Source organism: Salmo trutta, chromosome 3 (genome assembly GCF_901001165.1).
Source record: "Salmo trutta chromosome 3, fSalTru1.1, whole genome shotgun sequence".
Classification (NCBI taxonomy): domain Eukaryota; kingdom Metazoa; phylum Chordata; class Actinopteri; order Salmoniformes; family Salmonidae; genus Salmo; species Salmo trutta.
This window is the reverse complement of record NC_042959.1, coordinates 39,125,214-39,152,101: the sequence shown is the minus strand read 5'-3', so window position 1 is coordinate 39,152,101 and position 26,888 is coordinate 39,125,214. Positions and strand designations below refer to the sequence as shown.

The following is a 26,888-nucleotide window of genomic DNA, read 5'->3' as shown; positions in this document are numbered from 1 at the left end:
TGCAATAGGGAGTTAGGCGCAGCACACACTCTCTCACACACAGGCACAGGCAAACACACACACCCGCACTCACATACACACACCCAAAATGTTTTGCTATTTCCCAAATTTGAATGGCTTATTACTTTAATCTCCTTTCCCTCATGGCCAGAGATCTGACATATATTATCCAGCCCATTCACCATCAGTGGTCAGGAGGGACAGGAGTTCTAGGAAAGCAGGACATTAAACGATTGAATTTAAACACAGCCTTATTCGGCCTGAAGCCTGAATGTGAATGTGGGAGTGCATCCAAACACCAACTCTCACCATCACACCTTTGTTCCCTGCAGGTTAGCTGCCATCAAGGTCAGAGCCCTGTATCCTCTATAACTGATTTGTGTAATTAAAACAGCCGTTATTTCTCTGTTCTCTTAATGGCACATTTAATCTCACTTGGCCAGAGTTTTATTCGCAATAGTTGGAGTCTCTACTAAATTAATCACAGTCATGCAACGTGCTCAATGTGTGTTCCTTTGTTTGCATCTTAATTTACTTAAGGTTTATACCCCTGAGCCGCAAGTCTATTAGCATTCTCCTCACCTCTCTCCCTCCCTCTCTCTCTCCCTCTCTTTCTTTATCTCTCTCTCTTTCCTTTCCCCTCAGACACAAACACAGACCTTTTTGTTATATCCAGAGGATAAATAGTTTTCTAAAATGGTAACCTCGGTAATGAGAGTTTTACCCTCTTTCCAACAGCTGTAATTATATCTGTCATTGACGCAATATTAATACCTAGGCTTGTTCTATTGACTATTACACCTTTGCTAGGGTAGACCAGGATAACTTAGTGGTTAACATACAGGCAACCCACATACATAATAGTATAGTCAACTCTGACGTACTCAGATAGTCAATGACACTGATACTCATACATGCTTCAGGGCGGACACACCTGCTACTACACATGGAAGGATTATGATAGGTGGAGGTGATGTTAATGGTCTCTGTGGTTCAGGATCCAGACGTCCTATTGGCTGAGCCCTGATGACTGGCTGGCTGGCGGTGGGTCTGTGATGGTGGTAAGCCTTCCAGACCATAGGCTCTAGGATTTAAATTCTGAAATACATGTAGTCTCTGGGCAGTTTGGATAGTTTAGAGTTCAAAATGTGTGACTTTTCAACAGTGCTCTACTTTTTGCTTTTAACACAAGATAATTTCTGACATCTTGCCCTCTGCTCTTGTTGTGTACTTTTTTCCCAAGCCTCTTTCCCATAATGGTTCAAGGTGCTACAAATGCAGGCTTAGAATGTTACACCACTCTTAAAACAGGATCAATCTTACTAACAGAACAATGACAAGCCAAGGCTCCAGAGACAAAGGCCTATAATGAAGACAGTAGTGTGTGAATACAACCCAGCAGCTCAGACATGTAGAGTAAATACATAGTTATTGGAGACAGCACATAGGCAATGTGTTAATTAACATTTTTCAGCACAAGGTTTCAGTGGCTTTTCAGCATGGCCCCATGGTATTGTTTGAATTTTAGATTAACCTGGACAGGAATGTTTCAGTAGATATAAAGCCTAAGATATCTCTCCATCCACTCCATATAGGCATGTTTTGGAATGACGGAGGACCTGCCCTTTGTCTGACCATAATATCCCGACCAGGAAAAACTCTGGGCCCTAGTGATGACTGAGTGTCTGCCTGGCCATGTTAAATCACACTAGTGTAGTGGGGCCAGAGGATGACTCTCTGAGTAGTGCAGAGTAGAGAGGCTGCCTGGCAGGGACAGGGAGTGTGGCGATGTGGAGAGAGCCTCAGTATAATTCATCATGCCTGTACTGTGCTGTGCTGTGCTGTGCTGAGTGTGACTGGGCAGCAGAAGGCCTCTAAGTGAATTAGGATACTGTTGAAGTCATGCCATCGATCACAGAAATGCTGTGCCCCATAATTCATTTTCCGTAAGTGTAATGGTCATAATTTTGGAGCACCAGGTTTCACGGGGAAGGGTGGGAAGGGGTTGGAGAAGGGGGAGGGGGGAAGGGAGTCTTTACTGTATCCCAGGCGCGTCCTAACAGTGGCCACCCCCCTTTCCCCCCTTCCTCCACCCCCACTCCCCTGAGCACAGTGACTTGTAATTTAATCAATTAAAGGCTATAATAGATTTAGGGGCAAGAGGAAGTGTAGATTATTGGTTTGGAGATCTGCAGCGAGTTATTCTTTGGGGTGATTTATAAAAATAATGGAGTGCACTGCATGCTGAGGATCATTTAATAACACAGGGCGCGCAGAGTGAGGACAGACAAATTATGGATGACACCCCTCCAGCGGTCCAACTCTCACGCTCACTCTCCCTTTTCTCACTCTCTCTCTCTTTCTCTCTTCCCACACACAGTCTGTACTACAGACACCACACTCTCACATTCACACACAAGCAAAAGCACTCATACACACACTGGAACATTCACATAGTACTGTATGGCTGATATAACAATGAACGTCTGCATCCTCAGATTCCAGGCTTGGGTGATTCAGTGTCATGGTGATAAAATGATACTGCTAGCATTATTGAAACAGCTAAGCTAGGCTTTACACCTCAGAGGGTTGAGAGCAGAGCCTGGCAATGAGAAGCAGAGTGCGAGAGAGCCTTTCTCCTTTCCCAGAGAGTCAGTCCAATCAAACAGTGCTCTGAGCACCAGCATAGGTTTCAGTCTCCACAGACCAGCATGCCCGAATTTCTTCATCTATAATTAAGGATTCCACTTTATTGAAGGGTAGAAAATGACAGTTCTGCCCTTGGATATGTGAAACTGGGGGATAAAAGGGAATGGTAATGTAACCTGCTCAGGGTTGCCCAGCACCTCATCAGCAATAGATGTTTAAATAATTAGAAAGTACAAACAAATAAGGAAGAAGCAAGGGGAGAGCAGAGTGACGGCCTTCACTGAATCAATGCGGGACTGGCTTGTCTCAACTGACTCACCCCGTTACAACAGCCAGCCAGTTGGCTCCAAAATGTACCCAGGTCTGGTTTAATGAGTCTCCATCCACCACCTTCAGATGTTGCCCTGCCTGCCTCTTCTTTTGATAGATCTGTCTCTTCTCTCTCATCCTGCTGTCTCTCTAGTTCCACTGTCTGAGGCTGGAGGCTGGCCACTCCACCGCTCGCCTCATCAATTCCGCCACAGGCCTGTGTCTATCGGCCTTATTGATCTCGGATTATGGTATCAGTGTAAATAGAAGGAGAAAATCACAAATCGATAGCAGACTGTTCCTAAAGCTGCCAATTCAGCCAGCTGTGGGCAGTGGGATTGTTGGAGGTTGGTCTTGTTGTGACCCTTGATGATCCCATGGGAGATAGCCTTGCTCCCGCATTTTCTTCTCCCTTTCCCATTGTATCTTCTGTTCTGCTAATGACAAGTGAGTACCAGCTGTGTGTGTGTGGGGGGGGGGGTTGAACTATTCTTGTGGGGACCAGAAGTCCCCACAAGAACAGTACACAAACCAAAAGTTTACCAACTGGGGACATTTTGTTAGTCCCCACGAGGTCATATGCTTTTTCTAGAGGGTTTAGCGTTAAGGCTAGAATTAGTGTTAGGTTTAGAATTACCTTTAAGGGTCAGGGCTAAGAGCTAGGGTTAGTTTCAGGGTTAGGAGCTAAGGTTTAGGTTTGGGTTAAGGTTAGGTTTTTGGGTTAGGGATAGGGTAAGAGTACGGGTTAGGTATAGGGTTAGGGGTTAGGGGTTAGGGAAAATATGATTTTGAATGGGACTGAATTGTGTGTCCCCACAAGGTTATCTGTAGAAGACTGTATGCGTGTGTGTGTGTGTTGCTGGAGAGAGAGAGAGAGAGAGAGAGAGAGAGACAGATATTGTGAGTGGTTAATATCCCTCTCTTTTAATCTCCACATTGCACTGGCCTGGAAAATTGCTTCATTACTAAACATTGAATATTTATGGTGTAAACAGTTCCAAATATCATAACTTTACTTATTTATTAGGTTTTTAATGAATGCTCCAAGTCGTTTGGTTTGTGTAATGACTACATCAGGATTCTGTCTGGGTCTGTCTGGCAGCGTCTTGTTCAAAGAGTAGTACATAACTGTAGATAATCTGATAATGTGACCGGATGGAATGATACTGTAGAGCTGCCCCCCCACTCTTTAGATCTCACTGTGAATCCATGCCTTGACAGAACAGCTCCTAAGATTCTAGAAGACTCCAATGAATTAGCTGGCATAAATGGCGTAATATATGCAGTAGAAGAATAAACCCTTACTATTACAGACAGAAGCAACAATGCTAGCACCAATATGTACAGACAATAGTCTAAAGATATATCTCCCACCTGTGTGTGAACTGTGTGAGTTAAAAGCTGTTAGTTTTGGAGTATACTGCTATCCCACTCCCAATGGGCCTCGTGAGGTGCCTGGGACGACAGTCTCTCTGCTGGAGAGACATTTTCTTCCTCCCTCTACTCCCAGTGTGTCAGACTGGCTCCCTCCATACAGTTTGTTTTGGGATGAGGAGGAAAACCCATTAATTATGAATGCCATTACTTTGTTTACACATTAATAGTGCCACATTTGGTGTTAAAATGTAAATGTATGAGATGCATTGTGTGTGGCCCTTTGTTCTTAACCTCTGTGATTAAAACACATCACAGTGCATTGTTTTCATTAGCAACATATGCAACTCTTGTTGTTTTTTTAGCTCTGTTCTTTGATTCTATGAATTACGACAGCAAATAAGTCATTATTGTTTTCCCTGCCTGCCACGGATTATCATCAGTCTGGATGGAACAGCCAGTTCCATGGACAGAAGACAATGTTCTAAATGTCTTTATTGTCTGCTGTGATAAAGGCAGCTCAGCACTGAGAGGAGAGAGACAGGTTAGAGAGGATAGGACGGTGTTCTGAGAGCAGAGCCTGTTAGCAGGTCAGAGGTTAGTGGGGTAGACTGAGGTGAACACGCTGAACGCAGACAGCATCCATTGTTCTCCCGCCCCTTATTTTCCCACATGATTCTGTCATCTGTCAGCCCAGGCTCACCTCCATCAAGTGGAAGAAAGGAAATTAAGTGACCTTACCCCGCTGCCATTCTTCACTCTGAAATAGAACATTAGAGCTTCCTTTTTATGAAGTATTTGCATGCACAAGCACCACTTGGAGAGGCTGAGTGGTGAAAGAAAGAATGTCTCCTAGAGGTCTATTTTAAACACTTTAATGGCACCTAGGATAGTAATTACATCTCTTCTTCCAGAGTATGAATTGGACAACACTTGGGTATTGGAAAAAGACACAGTAGTTCTACTACATAAAACATATTTTGAATGTAGAAAAAGAGGGCAATCTTATAACTATTCCTATAACAATTTATTGTAAACAATTACATACAGTCGAGACAAGTACTCCGTCGATCTGTCAATGGTTGCCTTATCATTTCAGGTATGCGTTATCTCAGAGTGTTGTGTGTATATGGATAGTTATTTGCTGTTGGCTTGTTCTAGTGCTGGCTCTGTTTGTGCTGACACCATTCTCAGCAAATGAAGGAGAGATCACACAGACAGACAGGCAGTGTTGCTGTGCTGGCCCAGACAGACAGACAGACAGACAGACAGACAGACAGACAGACAGACAGACAGACAGACAGACAGACAGACAGACAGACAGACAGACAGACAGACAGACAGACAGACAGACAGACAGACAGACAGACAGACAGACAGACAGACAGTGGTGCTGTGCTGGCCCAGCTCCCAAGAGCCTATTGGGCTTGGCCTTGGACTCATGAGCAGAGCAAGGACATGATGCCATGTGTGCTACTGCTGTGCCATCCTACTGGCAGCAGGCAGTGGCGGGCACTGCCAGGGCAGGCCATAGGAGCACCATGCCACACTACATTACCCACAGGGTCTTGGCCTCTTCCTCTATATTTAATAATTAACCTGACCTGGCTGTGAGCCTCAGAGTCCACTGGTCCTGCTCTCTCTAGCCTTGTACTGTAATCCAGCTTTGGAACCAAACTGCCACTAGGCAAGCCCTGGGGGCAGGGAAGCTAGTGACTCCTCTAAGGACTTGACCTGGCTCAGACAAGCTGGACATGTTAGCAAAAGGCTATTGGTCCATGGCACAGAATTTGGGTTAAGTGTGGTAATTTAACACATGGCTCTTTTTCACTGCAGAGTTTCGTGCCACCGCTATGTCCCCGAGCTGATCTCCAAGCTGTCTTGGTCATGCGGCCATATGCCCCCTCACCCTGTCACAGAAAAACACAGTCATCAATGGGGTGTTGACAGAAAAGACCCCCATCGCTACCCATCATGTTCAATTTCTGCGGTCCTGTCCAGTGTATCTCCGGGTCTTATCATATAACCATGCTTTAGGCTGTAGTGGATGGAGTGTCTTTAGAGGGCTTCAGTAGTGTAGTGTGGCTTTTATTGTGTTATAAAGCTTAGGCCTTTGAGGATCCAATAGCTGAACCAGTAGCGTGACAGAGAAGGTTGAAAGAGTGTGGAAGAATAAGTACGTAGGTGGTGAGAAAGCAAACTGCCTCCTTAAGGCATTTATTGTCAACCACTAGAGCTGTTACTTTCTCCAGCAGTAAAGTACAGTACGCCCCTGCAGCACCTTTAGCTAGTCTAGTGTTGACACTTTCAATAGGGAGAATAAATTGCTTATTATAAAGCATTATGTCAATGTCTTTTGTTCTGCAGTTATCTGTTGTGTTTAATGAAAGGGGAAGGGTTTATTTTTCAGATACATTATTCTCTGAATAACATTTTGCCCAAGTACAACACGGAGCGAGAGAGAGAGGGAGAGAGAGAGAGAGAGAGAGAGAGAGAAAGAGACAGTGCTTGTGCGTGCATGTGTGTGTTAATATGTTTATAGTATTGTGTATATTAGTGAGCCTCTTTTTACTAGTCTTTACAGTGGTTTGCATGTTGTGACTGGATGTGTGTGTTGGTAGAGTCAGCCTGGTTTATGCTGCTCTGCCTGCATCTCAGGGCTGGATGGAGGGAGAGAGGGATAGGGAGAGGCAGATGGCGCTGTGTGATTGATGGGGCTGTCTCCTGCTGTCTGCAGTCTGTGTGGATCTGGGAGTCATGTCAATGACAGGTGGACTCATCTCGTCCAACTCTGTGTCCGCCGCTGAGAGAGCCGGTGCCGCAGCGCGGAGTGCTGAGCAGAGAGAGCACGGGGCCGGGTGTGTGGCTGGCGCCGAACATGAGGCAGAGCACAAGGCTGCTCTTAGCAAAACGATGACAAAAGAAAGCTGCGTCACAGCACATCAGTGCATTACTCACTCCAGCGGAATGAGAGCAGTCCGGTGTCACAGAGGGCTAGGTAGTGCTGCCGGAATATGAGGCTGGATGAGAACAGCTAAAGTAAAGATTTATCTATCACACAATCTATGTTTATGTATAATATATCTTGCCTTCCTTTTCTCTAAATGTTTTTCTTTATATTTTCTCTTTTCTCTCTCTCTCTCTCTCTCTCTCTCGCTCTCTCTCTCTCTTTCTGTCTCTCTCACTCTGTCTCTCGCTTTCTCTCTCTCTGCTACCCAGCATCCCTGTGGCCACGTCTCGGACCACTGACCCGGGCCTCTCCAGCGGTGCCTCGGGCAGCTCCAGCGAATCAGAGAGTAGCTCTGAGTCAGACTCAGATAGTGAGAGCAGCTCCAGTGACAGTGAGTGTAACGGGGCCTCCCGGACCGCCACCCCAGAGGTACAACACAATCACTCCTTACTATACTGTACCAACCAAGCATAGTCAGAATAAAACTAACTGTGCTATCAACCAATACTCAACCAGTGTTATGCCATAGAGGGAAACATGTACCCTATTATTTTAGGCTCCAGAAAGACACAATATTACACTAATACCATCTAATGTCACCAAAACAACATTTTGATCGAGGGGAGAAAACTTCCAGTCTACTCTAATATCCCTATAATTTTGATAGGATTTAACTAGCAGACCTTCTTGTTTTAGACCTCCACTGTAGAGACTTGCATGACACCTAAAGCAGCTAAAGCACCAGGCACAGTTGTATTCCACAGAGGGGCAGTCTGTTTGACCCGGGTAAATATTTACCACAGTGCATCTGGGCACCCTCTACAGACCATGTGAATTCCGGTCCACCAGGGAACAGCCAATGGGAACAGCCAGGAGGACCAGGAAACGGCCCTGTCTGTCTTTAGGGATGTCTATTTCCCTCTCAAAGTGCACTCTACTGATGGTTTACTAAAGAGTTCCAGGAGGGCCCAGGAGTTTTCCAGCAGCCATGTTAGATTGTTAATGTAGTATTGCTGCAGGTGCTTTTAACTCCAAAATCCCCCTGCCCAGAACAGCTTAAATCCACCACCCCAACTGATGGGATGTAAAGGCTGGGGCTTTCACAGATGAAATAGTGTGGAAGATTAAATTTTATGAATGCTTGCATCAGACTGGAGAGTGTGTGTGTTAGCCCCAGCTTTACACTCAGTGGTTTTAATGCTTCATTCCTTAGTCAATTCATTTCCAGCACTTCCTTTCCGAATGATTTGCTATCATTTAGGAGATCATTCAAGACAGTCTTTATGATTTCATATGAAAGATTTATACTTGTCTAGGGGCATAATGGTAGAAAACAAACGATGTGAGATAGCATGGTTGATGAAAACATGGCACTCAGAGACTGCCAAATGGCACAAGGAAATTATGGGAGAGCACTACTCAGTCAGTCATGAGTTTATGAGAGCCTATTTTAATGGCCGCTTCATCACAAAATGTTGTCATTGGTTTGCGGGTGTCATAATATAACCCTGAAGAGACAATTGAATTATCACATTTTACTTTCATGAGTCAACACAGTGTTTTATGAAGCTACGTAGTCTACTATCAAACCAAACTTGGATCTAACTGTATATTCTTTGTCCTTTCTGCTTTTCTTCTCTCACAGCCTGAACCTCCATCAACAAACAAATGGCAGCTGGATAAGTGGTTGAACAAAGTGACCCCACACAACAAAGCACTTATCAATACCCAGCCAGAGAGAGAGAGCCATGGGCTCAGCAGCTCCCAGCCTGACCACAGCCAACAGGCCCCTGAGGGCCAGGGCCCGACCCCAGGGAAGAGCAAGCCTGGCCCCACCGCCGTGCTGGCCCCAAACGACCCCAAGGAACGGGCCCTCCTCAGCCCCATAAGAGAGAAGGCCAAGCCTAAGACTGGACCAAAAGTCTCAGAGGGCAAGGGTTCAAAGGTCAAATCCCCAGCCGTGGTGGCGGTGGAGCCAGCCCCACCCAGGCGCAGCTTGGGGAAGAAACAGCCGAAGAAAGTGGAGCGCTCGTCCAGCCTGGAGGAACACACCTCCTGGTCCAAGCCCATCAACCCCACCATCAGCACTACCCCCAAGGATAAGGACCCTCCATCCCTCCTGGAGCAGCCCAAGTCCAGGACCAAGAGCACCAGTGGGAAGACTGCCCCTAGGAAGGAGCCTCGCACCACCACTACCACTACAATTACTCCAGCTCCTCCTCCCCTGGCCCCAGTCCTGGAAAAGAAGAAGCACAGGGGGCCCAGCAAGATCATCCCCAAATCCAAGGAGTTCATTGAGACAGAGTCTTCGTCATCTGAGTGCCACTCTGAACCAGAGGAGCTGATCAAGATCCATAACCCTCCCTGTCCAGGACCCAGCAGTCTGCAGACTCTCAAAGCAGCCAAGGACTGCAACAGCAATATCCTGACTGTCAGTAGCCTTACCAGCACCTGCAGCTCTTCCATATCCATCCCAGACCCTGGGGCCGTGGACCTCCTAGGGGACCCCCTCTTCTCCTCCGTCCCCATCGTCCAGAACAAACTGCTGTCCCCTCTCAGGGACTTTGAGGACATCAAGTCACTGTGGGTGAAGATTGAGCTGAGCTTCCTGTCTAGGGTTCCAGGGCAGGACCCCCCTGAGCCCCCTTCTGTGAAAGTTGAGCCCCGGGAACCACGTGAACCCAGAATTAAGCACAGACGACAGTCCCCCGCCAGTCTTCAGTCTACCCCTGTTGAGAAACCACCTAGCAAGGCCAAGAGGAAACACAAGGCAAGCACATAATCTTTCTCACTCTTTTTTCTCTATTGGTACTGGCTGGTATTGGTTTATAGGATAATGGTTAGTGTGTCAATGGAGGAGCAGTGAGAAACGTGTTAGTAGTATGTTCAATCTGGGCCGGTAACCAAAAGGTTGCTGGATCGAATCCCTGAGCTGACAAGGTGAACATCTGTCGTTCTGCCCCTGAGCAAGGCAGTTAACCCACTGTTCCCCGAGCTCCGAAGACTTGGATGTCGATTATGGCAGCCCCCCGCACCTCTCAGATTCAGAGGTGTTGGGTTAAATGCGGAAGACACATTTCAGTTGAATGCATTCTGACTAGGTATCCCCCTTTCCCTTTCAATGCTGACTGAGCTGTTTGTTTGTGTGTTCCTCAGATGGACCATTGTGACGCTGTCGGCGGAAGCAAGAGGTTACGGTTGGAGAAAGACTCCTTGCTTCTTCCCCCATGCATCTCACCGATACACAACCACAAGAACATTAGCACAAAAGAGTAAGTGTCGCCGAACCACTCACAGCAGTTCTTACTTACACATCACTATGGTTACTGGATGAGAAAAGGAATGTGTAGAGCATCGTGTTATGTAAGTGTTTAGAGGGATGTACATAGTCATTATGGGTGTCCGCAGTGCAGTGGAGGAAAAAGTACCCAATTGTCATACTTGAGTAAAACTGAAGATACCTTAATAGAACATGACTCAAGTACAAGTGAAAGTCACCTGGTAAAATATTACTTAAGTCTAAATTATTTGGTTTTAAATATACTTAAAAGTAAACATATCAATAATTTCAAATTGCTTATATTCAGTAAAACAAACAGCACAATTGTCTTATTTTTGTATTATTTACAGATAGCCAGGGGCACACTCCAACACTCAGACATCATTTACAAATGAAGCATTTGTGTTTTGTGTGTCCGCCAGATCAGAGGCAGTAGGGATGACCAGGGATGTTCTTTTGATAAGTGCGTGAATTGGACCATTTTCCTGTCCTGCTAAGAAGACACTTTTGGGTGTCAGGGAAAATGCATGGAGTGAAAAGTACATACATTTCTTTAGGAATGTAGTGAAGTAAAAGTAAAAGTAGTCAAAAATATAAAAAGTAAAATAAAGTACAGTACCCCCAAAAAATACTTAAGTAGTACTTTAAAGTATTTTTTACTTAAGTACTTTACACCACTGCCACAGTGTAATTACAGGCTATTATATTTCCTAAGTGTATGGTAGTACTGTATGTGTTGTGAAAGGCTACATCCTCAGTCAAGGTCCAACCAGTGTAGATCCTCCTCAGAGAGCAGGCTGGGACATACAGGAGAAGTGAGGTTGCTCCCCACATTTATCTTTAGCTATTGCTAGCTCTCTCTGCAGTGTCCTGTGTCCTACAGCATTAAGGTAACGTGACACTGACAAGAGAGCTAATGCTAATTTTAGATATTCAATTAGCGCTGCAGAGACCTACTGCTCGATGAAGGGACGCTGGTGACAAGGGTCAGAGGGTTGAGCAGAATGAGTCCGGAGGACGGAGTGTCCACTGAGCTTTACCACTAATCACTACACATATCTTTAATATGATTACCTGAGCTATGATATATGAGCTGGCACGGGTATCTAGTGCAGAAATGCTGAACCCTTTGGTCTGGGCTGAAATATGACCTGCCTAGTAGCCTTTAAATCAGCCGAATTTAGACAGCCTCAAAGCAAATCTTCACCCTTTTAATCAGATTGGCCTCAAAATGAGCAGAACCCCGGTCAGTCCATTTATGGCATTAATAAAAAGCATCTTTGCTCAGATTGGAGAGTAAAGATGCTTTTTATTAATGCCGTAAACGGACCGACCGGGATTCTGCTCATTTTCAGGCCCATAAAACAAGACAAAATGCTGCTGTTCAAAAATAACCTGAGGAACATAATCCTAATTAGGTTTTCTGACTGCATTTTCCCTGTTAGTGCTTTAGGCGCTCTTGTGCTAGCTAAGCATTTTTTTCTCGTATATCAAATCCCCATGAGTTTAGGGAAAGGGAGGCGAAATAATCTATTGTTGCAAACAATGTGAGAAATATAGTAGCAGCGGGAGGCGAGGTTTCTCGCTACTACTGTACGTCCTTGGTGGTTTTTAAAGTCCTTATTGACTTTGAGGAAGGGAAAGTATTCAAGGCAACTTCTCCACCTGCCTCTTATCTGTTAACATAGAGAACACTATTGTTAACAGAAGCCCCATGTGGGCACACACAGCTATACCGAGAGAACCCACCTGGATACAGACTGCAGTCTGCTGTGTTCCCCTGTGAGGGGCCAGGCTCCTGGAGCAGGAGTGGATATTAGAAGGACTGTAAATCTAAGCAAAAGTGCTTTCTGTCATAACAAACTGCCTTTTCACTGCCTGATCAATCAATATTTTGACCCGTCAGTGCACTACAGGGCTATTTGTAGGTCTATTTCTGGGCTGCATCCTTAGAGGGTCAGAGGCACTGGGAAAAAAGTGAAACAGTTCTATGGTTTTATACCTTCTTTTTTTTTTTACCCAAAACCAAGTGAAAGTTATATGTTGAAGTTATATTAAATATCATTGATCTACTCATGTTCTGTTTTTATTGTAATTGAAAAAAAATGCGTTACCACCATAACCTTCTACGATAAAACCCAACTGATAGTGAAAGTACCGACTCTATGCCTTAGCGCTAATGCTGCGTTTGATTTAGTCTTATAATAAAAACAGAAATAATCCGTCATTCTAACAAACAGAATATTCTGTCTAAGGCCAGCTGTTTTCTTTGAGCCCTGTACATAATGCCTGTACTTCCCAATTTTACAAATGCCTTAAACAGTCAAGCAATTTCTATATTATTTTCATCCATCTACCACTTTGATGACATAAGACATGAGATTTGCTGGTATTTCAAAGGCTGTGAGAACTTGCCGTCCCTCTCCAGTATTGTAGTGAATAACATGGCATAACAGCAACAGAGAGAGAGAGCAGGCCAAGCAATGTTCTTCCTTTATGTCCCTTTCGATAACACTTTATTTAAAGGGTGTCTACATACGGATGCTATAACACTTCATGAACCATTCATAACACTTCATAAACCATACATAAGCATTTCATAAATGTTCCTGTATGTGTCTTTGCCCAGCTCTCTGAGGAAACAGCCCAGGAAGAGAGAGGAGAAGCGAGAGCTGCTGCCTCCCCTGCTTTCTCCGCTCTCCGACGAACCCCCTATACGCCAGCGCAGGACCAGCGAGTGTTCCTCCTTCAGCCAGGAGGGCGGTGCTAGCAGCGCCACCAGCACCTTATTACTACCCACCCTCAGTTGCTCTCTGCCCCACTTCTCCTCCTCATCCTCCTCTTCCTCACACAAGCACCGCAGCAAAGGAGAGAGCAAATCCTTCTCACGTTCCAAGACAAGCAGTGTAAGTAGGGGAAAGCTGATCATGATGAAACTAGCAAAAATGTATACTGTAGTTGTTCTTGGCCATTATTATACAGTATTGTCAAATATTATTTAAAACTGTCGTATTGCGATCATTAATTACTTAGCAATTTTGCGGTTTATTGTTTTTTTGAATGGTTTATTATTTTAAAGTATGATACTTTTGCATCCGCTCTCGTTTGCTAATAAAATGTGTCTTCTATAATTTGTTGTGTAGAGAAGTTGGTAGATGAGGCTGTTGCTGCAGATTATTTCTTTGCTCCAGCAACTACCACTATTTCCTGTGTTTTTGCTAATCTAATGACCCTTTGGAGGGATTTCAAAACCACGTGCTGAAAATGTTTAAAGCCAGGACAGAAAAAATACACGGTCACAACGTAGTAACAGCAGTCCAAATCACCAGGATGAATCATTACAGTATTATTAGACTTACTGCTGGATGCTAATTATCATATTAATTGGCCCTGCCATCTCACAGGAGGAAGATACCCATAGCAAGCCGTCTGGTAGTTTCCATGGCAACGGTCAGTCAGATTCTGACGTTTGGTCCAACCCGTCATCTCTGTCCATGGACCACATCGAGCCTAGAAGGCCCAAGCTAACGTTCAATAACACGTATGTATGAGTAACTAACTAACTTCTCCAAACACTCCAAAAACACAATTTTTTTCCCCCTGATGCACAGACAGATTTTAATGTCATGATGCATGTACTAATTTAAGTCTCAAACATGATTAAAATGTCACCGCATGTTGAAGCATTTGTGGGATGTGATTACAGAGTTAAGTTCCTCTGTGTATAATTCAAAATGAAACATGAAACATTTAACATGTGGAGGACAACTACAACATGAACAACTGCAATCCAGGCAGTTGCAGCACTGTTAGACAAAGTGGCAAACACATTTTTCTGTCACTGATCAGTTTGTATTTCTAACATACTGTAAGACTAACCAAAGTCTCACTGTAATTGTTATCCACAGAGTTCACAACGCAGATTACTGCATGCAAGAAGCCAAGAAACTAAAGCACAAAGCAGATGCACTGGTAAGCTGCTGTTTTATTACAGTTTAAAACAGCACCTGAAAATGTATTAAAAACATTTAATTCAGCATTTACTTTGATAGAGATATATTACACAAACAAAATTGTTCTTCTTCCTTAGATTGTATTTTGTCTGAGCCAGGCAATAAACACACTCTGTTTTAGTCAGTCACATGACATCACAAATATGAATAGCAACCGAGACCAGTGTGATAATACCATTATCAAATGCATGCCAATGTGCCATTATCAAGCAGCAGCTCTTACTGAGCCTATTAGAGAATAAGTATTCCTGCTGAATAGCTCTTAATAACAGACAGACACTGGTCTTAGCTGAAGAATGCTAGTAGGTGTGCAGAGGATAGAGTAGAGCCCTTGTCGAGACCTGTAGTCTTCTAAGTGAGGCTGTGTGATCTATCACAAAAGGAGCTCTTACACACCTCTTCAATGTCCTCAAAGAGGGGCTTGGGCCTAGGCGACGGGCGTGATTTACCAACACACTCATAGGGCCCTAATAATTGGATTCCAGCAATTATCTCCCCAGACATTGTCCTTTATCGAAAGTTACATCCACTTGGGCATAAATCTGATCTGCGAGGTAAAGCCAGCCATGAATACAAAGTGAAGGGAATTGATTGCCCTTGTTACATGACTGTAATCGTTGAGCTGTAATGAATCTTCCACCAGCCCGGTCGGTATGTGGTAAAAGGGGCTTACTTAAAATGGATAGAACCTGCTTGAGAGGTGCTTTCAGTGGAGAGTGGTGTGTAAATCTATTTTATTTTACACTCATGTGCATTTATGAGTCATATGCCTATTATTTGTTGTCTGCACTTTGGGTTTGTATTTTGGCTCCGTGAGCATATATATACTTTTTCTCCAGAAAACAGAAAAATAGCAAAAGAATGTTCCCCGAACATTAATGTGACATTGTTATTTTTCCTTCTGATTAAATCTGCTTCTTATCTGTTTTCACAAGAGCTTTGAAGCTTTGGAAAATGATTCAAAATGAGGAGAATATTTTGTGGCCGTGTAGTGTTGTGAACTTAATGCTGATCTTATTCAATGGTTCCATTGTTTCTTCACAGATGGAGAAGTTTGGCAAAGCCATTAACTACGCTGATGGGGCGCTGTCGTTCATCGAGTGTGGCAACGCCATGGAGCGGGATCCGCTGGAGGCCAAGTCTCCATACACTATGTACTCTGAGACGGTTGAACTCATCAGGTCTGTGTCACCACCAATGTGCCCCTCCCTCCCATCCTGCTCAGGCCAGGTATCCCCACCTGCCCTCAGTGAAAATGAGCATCATTATGTCCAGCGCTAATCCAGTCTACCCCACAAGTCAAGGCAATTAGCAGCCCTCATTTTATTAATGGCAGGGAAAATGAAAATAGATGGACCTTGTAGCTCATCATTCTACCCAGGGATTCATGCATGGCTGATTGAAATCTTTTCTTCAAAAACTATTAGACACAGAAAATGACACAAGGCTGGTCGTTCTATGGAACGTCCCCTGGCTTTATGGATATTGAGTCATGCTCTTTTTTTGTTATTTGAATTGAAATGAATGAATTCTGAAAAGGAAGAATATTTGAATATGATCTATGTTTTTGTCTGTTCTGCTTTTGAAGGTATGCCATGAGGTTAAAGAACTTTACAAGTCACTCAGCAACTGTAGCCGAGAAGAAATTAGCTGTGTTGTGGTGAGTTTTCTTTTCGCTCTGCTGTGTCCAAATGTGAAACCTCTGTGTGTTTGTGTGTGTGTGTGTGTGTGTGTGTGTGTGTGTCTGATGACTGAATGGTGGTTGAAGGAGACCTAACATTGCACTGATGGATGTGATGACGGACTACAAACTCTAGCCTGTGTGGGCATTTGGGTTGATTTCAGAAAATCCAGCCGGCTTCCAAACCCGTTAGATGCTCAATCCGCCGCTTCACTCAAACACAATTTAAATCTCCACTCAGCCATCACTCCCCGACAATCGGATGGATATTGAAGGGAGCTTTAAAACACTGCTAAAGCACTTAATCAGCTTAAAGTGGATCATTATTCTTGTATTTCATTAAGCTATTAAGGGATAATGAAAGATTTCCTGGCGGCAGGCAGCAGACTATAAACATATACAGTTCCCCACACTGCTACAGGGGAGATGAAGGGAAACTATATGCTGCCTGTCATATGGATTGTATAATCTGAGCAGAATGTTATGGTTAGAATGTTATGGTTAGAATGTTATGGTTAGACTCTCAGTCTTAGCAGTGTAGACAGTGATGAGCGTAGGAGTGAGATTCCCAGGTCATATTTCCTGTTAGTACACCATTCAGACATCATTAGAGATTATTTTCAAATATTTGACACTGGCTGACATGATCCATCCATTTATAATCTGTTTTAGAGGGCAAAGTGTGTGTGCGTGCTTGTGTGCGTATGAGCGTGTGTGCGTATGAGCATGTGTGTGTGTGCGAGCGTGTACCTATTGTACATACTGATGTGGTTTAGAATAGGGGAAACAAGGACGCAGTGTACTGCAGTGATGGCTTATTAATGCCTGAGTGTTAGTGTCATGTCATGGGGTGGTGCATATGTCCAAAGCATCTGGTGTCTGGCGAGCAGCACACTGTTGAAAGGTCAGCCCCCCCCATGGCACTGAGGCTGGATCTGCAGACCAAAGGTCCCTGGCAGGGAAGCTACTGGGATCTGATTACTAGGCTGCAGCCTCTGTTTTCTAGCCTTTATTTTCAAGCTATTAGAGAGATAGAGTTTGATGACAACAAGATTATTTAGTCATGCATCATGAATATGCAAAGTTAATTAGTTAGAAAACACTTTTTCCTTATTGTTATTATTTTATTATCTTCTTGTGTTGAATGCTTAATGTTCATAAGTAATACAGATATATGTAATGTTGTCAATGCTAGATACACGGTATAAGATCCAGTATTTCATGTTAATGTTATTATTTTCTTAACTCCATAGCAATCGCTGTTTATCCCTCCTGTACTTGAGAATGTTCAAATTGAAGAAGGACCATGCAGTAAAGTATTCCCGTTCACTAATGGAGTATTTCAAGGTAACTAACTCTAACTTCTAATTCTAACATCTATGAGTAGAAGAGGGACAGTAGAACACATAAAGCCAATTAAGATTTGTAAATGTAATATATATTTGTGTTGAGTTGTGTATACTCATTAGTTCTGCATGTTAGTTATTAAAAGCCATACATTTTTTTCCAATTAGTGTTCAAATTAATTGTATCAATGATCTACATACATTGTTTGTGTTTAAGCCTGTTTTAATTAATTATGTTGCATATTATTCTAGAGGAGCTTTTTGAGTTGCATTAATACATTTTCTAAGCTATGCAATATGTTTTTATTGTAGAGCTACAAAATATCATGTTCTCACAAACCTCTTCCATTCCAGAAAAGTTCCCAAGCACCTTCGCCATGGGGAGCCAATGGAAAGTGAGTAACATTTCACCTCAGTCATCTCATGTTGCATCACAATCCTTTTTTTATATGAGATCTTTCCCAGAACAGAACAATGTATATGCCTACTCCTGGCCAAGCAACAAGCTAATCCTCTCAGATGGTGACTGCTTTGTTCAGACAATGGCCACGACAGACAGAGCCTCTGTCACTGTGACTTCCAGCTTCTAGCATATCACACTGGTGGCATGAGATGAGCGCACTGCTTCACTGTTTTTCTGGATGCTCCATGGCAACTGAACCTAGCTGATCCACCCTGTGCGTTTGGGTTTGGGTTCGTAGCTTACCATGGCGCTACCGTGGGGCTCGTCAGTGTGTCTGGGAGTTGGCGGTGAGCCATCCTCTGTGTGACTGTGAGCTCCTTTAGCCTGTCTTTTCCAGGGCTGGGATCTAGCCCTCAGCCACAGCACTGACCGGCCCTGCTGTTCTGCTGTGAGATGAGCTGTCAGAAGCAATTAGCCTCAGATCCTACTGGCTCCTAGGACTCCTGCAGTCGCCTCCAGTTCACCATGGTCACATTAGCCACAAACTGGCCTTCTTAATCCGCTTGGGTTAGCTCCGCTACCTGCTGCAACTGTAATCAACATTAGATTCCACTATGCTCTGGCCTCCTTTCCCACAGTTTGTTTGTTCTGTCCTTGACAATCATGAATCTTTTTTCCCCTTATTTTCTTTTTTTTCCTCAAGGGTTTATTTATTTGAGGAAAAGACTCAACCTGCTAGAGAGGGAGCCGAGAGAGGCAAGCTGTTGACAGGGAACATAATTTAACTTCACGGGGAGAGCGCCTTTCAATTTAGTGCTGAATTACAGGACCTGGAGCCTGATTGTTTGGGTTTGGCACTAAAAGACTGATAAATATGTCCTCTGATTGATGGCTGAAGCAGGCTGACAGAAAATCAAGCTGTGATTGTCAAGCTGAGAAAAGCCCCAGTTTGCCGTTCATACAGTTCAAATCAGCATTAGTGATAAAGCCTGACGAAGAGTGGTTAAGCCTGACAAAATAACATGTATTGGCTAAATGTAAACCTACCCAGTTCAAATCTCCCTGATCAGTCTCCCTGGGTCTGAAAGCTAAGAAGGGAAAAACCTCTCAAAGGGGAAATGTCCTCATTGTGATCTCACGTTACTCCCTATAGATATAATTCACGTTACTCCCTGTATATACAGTATGAGTATGTAATACCTGAGTTGATAGTGTCCTAAACAATACAAGCCAGTATGAGGTACAGTATTTGTGAAGCTGCCATAGATTATCAATGTCTCCACTATCTTTTTTCTTAGTTTCTGTAAGTAGCCATTTTAAGGATTTCAAAAAGCATGGGCCTTAAACTTAACCCTGGTGTCCATTGGTTGTACAGTACAGTATTATCTCTGCGGTGGTGCCCTGAACTTTCACCTCTAACCCCTGACCCCTGTATTGTCTCTCTGCCTTCCCAGGAGCACAGGCACCCCGTCGCCCCTGTCTCTGAGTCCCTCCCCAGTCAGTTCGGTGAGCAGCAGTACGGGCCCTGGCCTTGCGGGCTCCTGTCCCTCCGGTGCCTCCAGCAATGTGGCCATCCCCCAGCGCATCCATCATATGGCCGCTAGCCACGTCAACATCACCAACAACATCCTCCGCAGCTACGAGCACTGGGACACGGCAGAGAAGCTCGCCACAGAGAGCCAAGGTACTAGAGACTGGACACAACACAACACAGCTTCTCTCTGTTCTAGAACAGGATGTTTGGATTGGAGCTGTAGTATTAGCAGCAATGGCAGATTGTGTATAGTAGTAGCATAAATTGTACTGTTGTAATTGTAGCGGATGTATCAGTAATAGTTTCATACAACAGTGACCTCACTTTTGATATGCTATCCTATATTTTTCTTAATTACATGCATCTCCATTCATGCTCAACCTTTTTTCATTGTACATAGTCATTATAAATGACTAATTATTCCTAACTGTTAGGAACCAAGGCCAGCCAGATCCTTTTATCACCCTCAGGATGGTCTCTTTATGTACTAATGTATTCTGCATTATTTTGTATTAGATGTGGAGAATAGATGAACCCTTTACATTTACTGTCATCAGTGAGTGAATGTAGAGAGAGAGAGACCACCAGAGATGTTGAGGACACCCCCCTCTGACTGTGTGCATGGAGGGTTTGACGTGTCGTGTCTCTGTCATTTCCCATCCGTTATCTGAGCCTAGCTGATTAAAGCGACATGTTACGTGGTTGTGTGAGGCGAGAGCTCTCTCTCTCTCTCGCAGCCTCAGAAGTACCCCATTAGAAGTTGATCTGACCCTCTCCTCCTCTCTGTCGACACTCATAACGGGCTCAATTAGAGTCTGTTGGATGGTGTCTTTGGTGGAAATGAGACAGGAATTGGCAGTTATGACACCATAAAGCCTAGGTGGGCCTTTCAGCAAATTACTGATCACCAGAGCTGTTACTTTTAGGATTGAGCCATTCCAGGACTCAGTCACTCACTGTTTATTAGGAGGAAAGAGAGGAATGAACAACAGACTGAATAAATGTGAGCCTTCATTATGCTATTACACTTGTCAGTCTTTGTCTTACACACACACACACACACACACACACACACACACACACACACACACTCTCACTTTCATTCACCCTCTTTCCCCTTCCTTTCCTTCTACAGAGTTCTTTCAGGAGCTGGACTCGACGATGGAACCGTTGAGCCAACACAGCAGCATGACAGAACTGGTGCGCTACATACGCCAAGGACTGCACTGGCTACGGATAGAGGCTCACATGTTATAGTGCTGCTGGAACTAGAACTGAACTGTCTGCCACTGTATGTCTGTCTGTCTGTCTCACACATCCATCACTACCTCTACCAGCCAGCATCCCCAGCAACCCCCAGTCTCCAGCCATCTGACTCCAGCCCCAAGGGCCCCCACCACACTCTGCCAGCCAGAAAACCCCACTGACTGTCAACTCTCTGTGGTCAGAGGTCATCATGATGTCATCATCAGCTTTACTGCACAGTCTGTCTCTCTGCTCCCTCAATACAAAGTTGACATTTCTGTTGGATGTGGAAAGAAAATAGTGAAATCCAAACCCCAAAGTGAATGAAAGGACAGTCCCGCCTAAGACCTGAGGATTGTCTCCAAAGCATGCCAATAGAAGAGAAGGATCTGTGTGGAGAAGTATGGTGGTTGTTTTGGTTGTTTTCTGCCAGACCGAGCCATGTGATTTCCCTGTTGTTGTTTTGATCACCACTAAGGCCCTCTCAGAACACCTGGAGCGTTGTTCACAGTTCACACCTCCATTCCAACAGGCAGATTTCTCATGAAGTTACAAGTGGTATCAACTCTTTTATTGTTTTGTTTTTGTCAATGCCTTGATGAACTGGCCAACAGAAGCAGGTTGGAAAAGTCTCTCTTTACTACTATCTGATAGTGGTGTTTATTTATGATCCATCAAACCTCAGTCTCACATCAGATAATAAATACAGCAACAGTTCGTCAATGTCTACCCATAAGTCCCAGTGGAACAACAAATAGTTTGAAATAATTCCATGACTTGTTGCACATTGGAAATGAACAACAAATCATCGAATTCAATCTGCCACCTCAAGCAATTTCTCTAATTTGCATAGTAATGTAGTCAACTACAGCAGATCTGATAACAACTGATATGGATCGTGTCTTTTAGCCCTAGAGGTTGGTGGTGTCTATGTGTTTTTTGTTGGGTCGATGTCATTTTTGTACCTACAGTAATAAGAGGCCGGATTTATTCCAAAGCAGCACTGATTTTCCATGGGTCTAAGGGAACGGGGAAGACATAAAGTGATGCACCACCTGAGACTGTGTTTAAATTAATATGAATCGTATAATCACTGTTACAGCACCACCACAAACAGTGTACGCCACAATGAGTCCAGTAACGCTACAGAGGACCTTTACATTGTTTTTTCGATGTCTACAATAACTGCTGTGTTGTATATCGCAACTCTTTTGATATTAAATGTTGGTTCAGTTGTGCATGTCCACAGAGAGGTGTAGAGTTTTAAAGCATAATCCATAGTAACACTTCTTACGTGTTATGTGCATAGTTGTACATTTGATCGTCCTAGATTTAAACTTGGCTTGATGGACATACTGTATGCCATCTATATGAGATACAGGCAGTTTTCCTAAGGAGGAAGTTTGATGGTTGGTTTGTTGTTGTTTGTTTTTATTTGGATGTGATGTGAGAGAATGAACTGAAATGAAGTGTGTGTGTTGCACTGTGCAGAGATGATTTGGGGATGGATTCTTCTTTGCTGGGTGTCAATTCCAAATCTTTCTCTCTATAGCACAGTCCATACAGTGTGTTTCAGTAGACCATATCTCCATGGCTATGTGTGAAATATGATTTTCACTATGATAAAACAAAGTGCCTCCGTATCCGGTGAAAATTATTAAGAGTCTATATTGAAGAACAAGAATGAATCTAAATGATTTTTCCATACCATATTGGTATATTAGATTTTTTCATAAAACCACAATTTATTCATGTACTTTTTACTGGCAAGTATGATACCAAGTTTGGCTTTAAAATTGCAAATGTGTGACATGTATCAAATTTTTAACTCAGTTGATGTTTAGAGGATGCTGAACAGGATATTCAGAAACGCTTGAACATGTAAATGCTTAATGTGACTTACTGTGATCACCTAGAATCAATAGATTAACACTCCAACCCATTTACAGCAATAGCTGGATAATAGCGGTAATTGTGTTAATTATCTTGTTACTTAGAACAAGAGCAGAATCAAAAGACAAATGCACTTAATTCACGTTCAGTGTTTCTGGCATTTAGAACGATGTTTGGAGTTTTTATCACTTGATTTTAGGCCCAATTAAGTGTTTTGGAATGTCACAAGAAAAGACTGAACAAATTATTGATAAAACAAAAATCACTTGATGTTGATCCATTAACTGTCTTATTTAGATTTAATGTCATTCAGTGTTGTTTTATGGAACAGTGTTGTAGCCTACATTCTATTGTAACCTCAAAAACAGTGCTCATTCAATTCCAAATCTATTTTAAAGCTGTAGGATGCCACACCATATGGTAATAGCAATATCTACACCAGTCTTAATGTAACTAAATGAATTGAGAAATATGAAAGCGAACCTAACAACTTAAACTTTCTTTGTACTGTATCTGAAGTGCATTTTTCATTTTGCCTTTTGCAACAACTTGTGATAATAATCTCATAACTATCAGTCAATGTTGAGTTGAGGGAAAATGAAGCATGTGCATAATTTTTTATGCAAATGATCACATTTTCTCCTCCAGTCCAAATTAGCCAACTGTCTTTGCCCCTATGAGGGAAGCAGTTTGTACACTTCCAGTGGCTTTTCCCAGCTGTTCCTATTCACGCTAGAGACAGGCCATTCTGTCAGGGAAATCTGTGGCCCTTTGGCAGCTAGTCAACAGCACCAAGCAGCACTGGCACTCTGTTCTCTCTCTCTCTCTCTTCCCTCTCTCCTCTCTCTCACTCTCTCTCATCCATCATCTGATATAAACAACCAGCTCCATACTCAGCCCCAGTCTGGCACCGAAGAGGAGCAGCTAATGTTTTGCATTCATTCCACAATGAGGAAAGGCTGAATCAAATTGGCTTATGCCTACCAGGGAGAACAGAATCAGTTTTTGTTTTAAATCTACGGTTTTATGTCTAAAACAAGGAAATCGTGAAACGTTGAATGAGGTGCCATCTGGACTGACAGTGTTACAAGCCAATTTATGGTGTGACCTAGTCCTTTGTTTGGTAAAACCAGGTGATGATGATAACATATCAGGAAGGAATTACTACTCATTAAATGAGTCCCTAATTGGCTTGTTTTTATATTGCTGCTACAAATGTTGATATTTCCTAGATAGATTTATGAATACAGGAATTTTCATTTTAAAATGAATACTTCTAGAGAATTTTATTGAAAATAGCATACAAATCTTTGACGCATTGCAGAGTAAACAAAAATATGTAAACTATACTAGCTAGAGTAGGTACAGTATGAAGTGCAGCTCACCTTCTGCGTCTTCTCAGTTTAAAGCCTGAACAGTATTTATTACAATCAGGCACTACTTAAAAGCAGAATCAATAAGAGTTAGGCCCTCATGCAGTGTTAATGTTCAAAGGATGTTTTCCTAGGTTCACTGCGATTAGATCCAATGCAAACAAATCAGACTCATCTAAGGCAGAGACAAGGAGGGATGTCAGCACAGTGGGAGTCAAAACCAACCATTTCTGCTATCAAACTCATTATGATTATTATTATACCTAGAAGAAATCTGACAGACTATCAACACAATATTATTGTGTTACAAATTGTTGTATATTTATCATGTTTTTAATCATAATTTCTTCTTTTTTTTTAAACCTGCTTTTTTTCCTGGAGTGAGTGAGTACAACACCAAGCCTTATAGCTTGGCTGAAGTCTGTCATTTTGGTGTTTTTGTTATCTCTTGTTCAATTGTTCCACTACATTGAAAACAAGTATTGGGAACAATTATCTCCAATTAAAGGAAAATTCCACACAAAAACTATCTTTTGGTATTTGTTTCAATAGTACATTGTTGATATAGTCCCAAAAGGTTTTGCTTGTCAGCAATCAAGTTTTTTAAAGATATATAACTTTACAAATACAGTTTTACAGCCGGTATAACACGCTTTGCATCACATGTTTTTGGGTGGAGTTTTCCTTTAACATTGTCCCAGCTGGAAGCATTCTGATCGCTCTGCAAATGAAGCACTGTAAATAACACTTAGTTAACACAATGCACCGTACCATGTTAGTCAATTAACGACCGTATGACTCAATGTTGATTCATATTCAGTGATTATTGTGTCATATTTAATATGACTGATACAACTTGGACTGGGTTCTCATAGCACATGAACATACCTATTAGCAGAATAATTTAGTGTAATTGGTTTGTAATCTAAATGGCTTGTGTCTGTGACAGCAAACCATTGCCAGTCACTTGGTGTCACTAACAATAGTGCATGTTGACCTTCGGTCATCAGAACTGGTGGTTATGCAAATTGAAGTCAACAGTTGGTATATGTAGCTTCATTCAACTATATGTCAAACCCTTCATTCAGCTTCTTGGTGTCTTAAAGCAGTAGCAGACATGCGTTAGGGAAAATGAAGAACAGTTATCCATAGATCCCTTTGCTGTTTATATCTGTATAGAATGATGAGGTGCTTTATGGTTTATGTCCTCCGGTGTAAAGGATTGTACCATATGGAATATATATTACTTATTTTTGACTGCCCAAAGCTGACAAAAATGCATTGGAAATCCATTGCCTTGACATGAGTGTATTGCTGACCAGTGACATATTACCACCCCTTAACCTATGATCTTTTGGTAGTCTGTCCTGTGTGACCTTGGCGTTTCAGTCATTCCAATGTCACCTGGAGTGTCATTTCTCTGTAACCTCCTCCACTTCATTTTGCAAAGAGAGACAACAAGATTATATAAACTAATGTACAGTTTCAGTCAACAACAGAAAAAAGGCATTTACTTATCATGGCTGTGCTTCCTACTTGCTTAAATAGATTAACTACAATTTACAGCCATTTATTAACCAAATGGGATACACATTTGAAGAAAAATCATGTGCTTTTGATACAATTGTATTTCTGAAAGTATTATTGAAATTCTGTAACGTTGTGATGTTGCAGATGGACAAATTTATTGTGAAAAGTAGAGCGATTTCCCAAAGATCTGTTCCCTATGTTCAAGCCTTAGAGATAAAACTGCTCAATTACTTTAACCAACATGTTTTTCAGATATGGAACAATCACTGTCAGTTCTGGCAACATTTCAGTCAGATCCATTTTAACTGTGAAATGCAGCATTGTTACATTAATATAAATCCTTCACAGTGTTCTAAAAGCAATTAATTTATAAAACAGTTAGCAATGTGGATATCCATAAATTAGCCCAATGACATACTGTTCCTCAAGGCTCAAGCTTTATATAATACTTAAATGCTACCTATTCCCTAAACGATGTACGATGTTGGTCAGACATCAGGGAAGAACAGGGTTACCATTCCAAGTAAATAGCCTTTTCTCTCACTGACGTTTTGTCGACAGTTTAAAGATGGACAATGTTGTATTTTCTCTCACTGACGTTTTGTCAACAGTTTAAAGATGGACAATGTTGTAAACAGAAAATTCAAAGACAGAAGTTGTCTTAGTTCAGGCATGCTGTAGTTTTTAGTTTGTTATTTTTTGTACAGAGCAGGGTAACTGTTATGCTATGGATTTATTAACGTATAGTTGTAAGGATTCATTAAAAATGCGTTATGTATCAAAGAAACTTCCTGCCTGGTTAGCTTTGTATTTCAAATGTGTTGCACAAGTTCTGCCATTTTTTATTATTATTTTTGCCTATTGTATTTTATAATAAAATTGTTTTATGTAATGATCAAACATTTAAATGATAGTTATGTTGTTTTTAAATGTTTAATGTCTGAAAAAAATGGAATAAAAATGGTATGAACCGGTGAAATTGTTCCTCTCCTGTTATTTCATTTCCAATCACTGTTCTGATTGGATACCATTATTGGATACCATTATCAAGTATCTGATGAATTTAATTGGGGAATGCACATTACATCAGAGTTGCCTTGAGTAAAATCATGATTCGTTGGCATCTCGTTTTAATGATTGCATCCCTTCGTTTAACGACTTGTGAGAATACCATTAGTCTCCTTAGAATTGTAATATTACAATAAAAATGTAATAACCAGCTAGCTATGTATTTAGGATTTACCATTTATTCTCCAAACTAATGTCAGTATAGTAAATTAAATATTTTAACAACAAACTTCATATAAT

General features: G+C 42.4%; 1 protein-coding gene across 2 annotated transcripts in view; it reads left to right on the top strand.

The window, feature by feature from the left end:
- LOC115175045 (AF4/FMR2 family member 2) overlaps positions 1–26,555 on the top strand; it is a 170,658-nt gene extending 144,103 nt beyond the window's left edge. For both annotated transcript variants that reach the window (XM_029734199.1, XM_029734189.1), the window contains 12 exons: positions 7,552–7,711; positions 8,928–10,052; positions 10,439–10,554; positions 13,192–13,468; positions 13,967–14,103; positions 14,471–14,534; positions 15,620–15,756; positions 16,164–16,235; positions 17,510–17,603; positions 17,957–17,997; positions 19,460–19,689; positions 20,675–26,555. In XM_029734199.1, the coding sequence (XP_029590059.1) occupies positions 7,552–7,711; positions 8,928–10,052; positions 10,439–10,554; positions 13,192–13,468; positions 13,967–14,103; positions 14,471–14,534; positions 15,620–15,756; positions 16,164–16,235; positions 17,510–17,603; positions 17,957–17,997; positions 19,460–19,689; positions 20,675–20,796 (2,575 nt within the window). In that variant the 3' untranslated portion in view covers positions 20,797–26,555. The remainder of the gene's footprint in view (positions 1–7,551; positions 7,712–8,927; positions 10,053–10,438; positions 10,555–13,191; positions 13,469–13,966; positions 14,104–14,470; positions 14,535–15,619; positions 15,757–16,163; positions 16,236–17,509; positions 17,604–17,956; positions 17,998–19,459; positions 19,690–20,674) is intronic.
- The last annotated feature ends 333 nt before the right edge of the window (positions 26,556–26,888 follow it).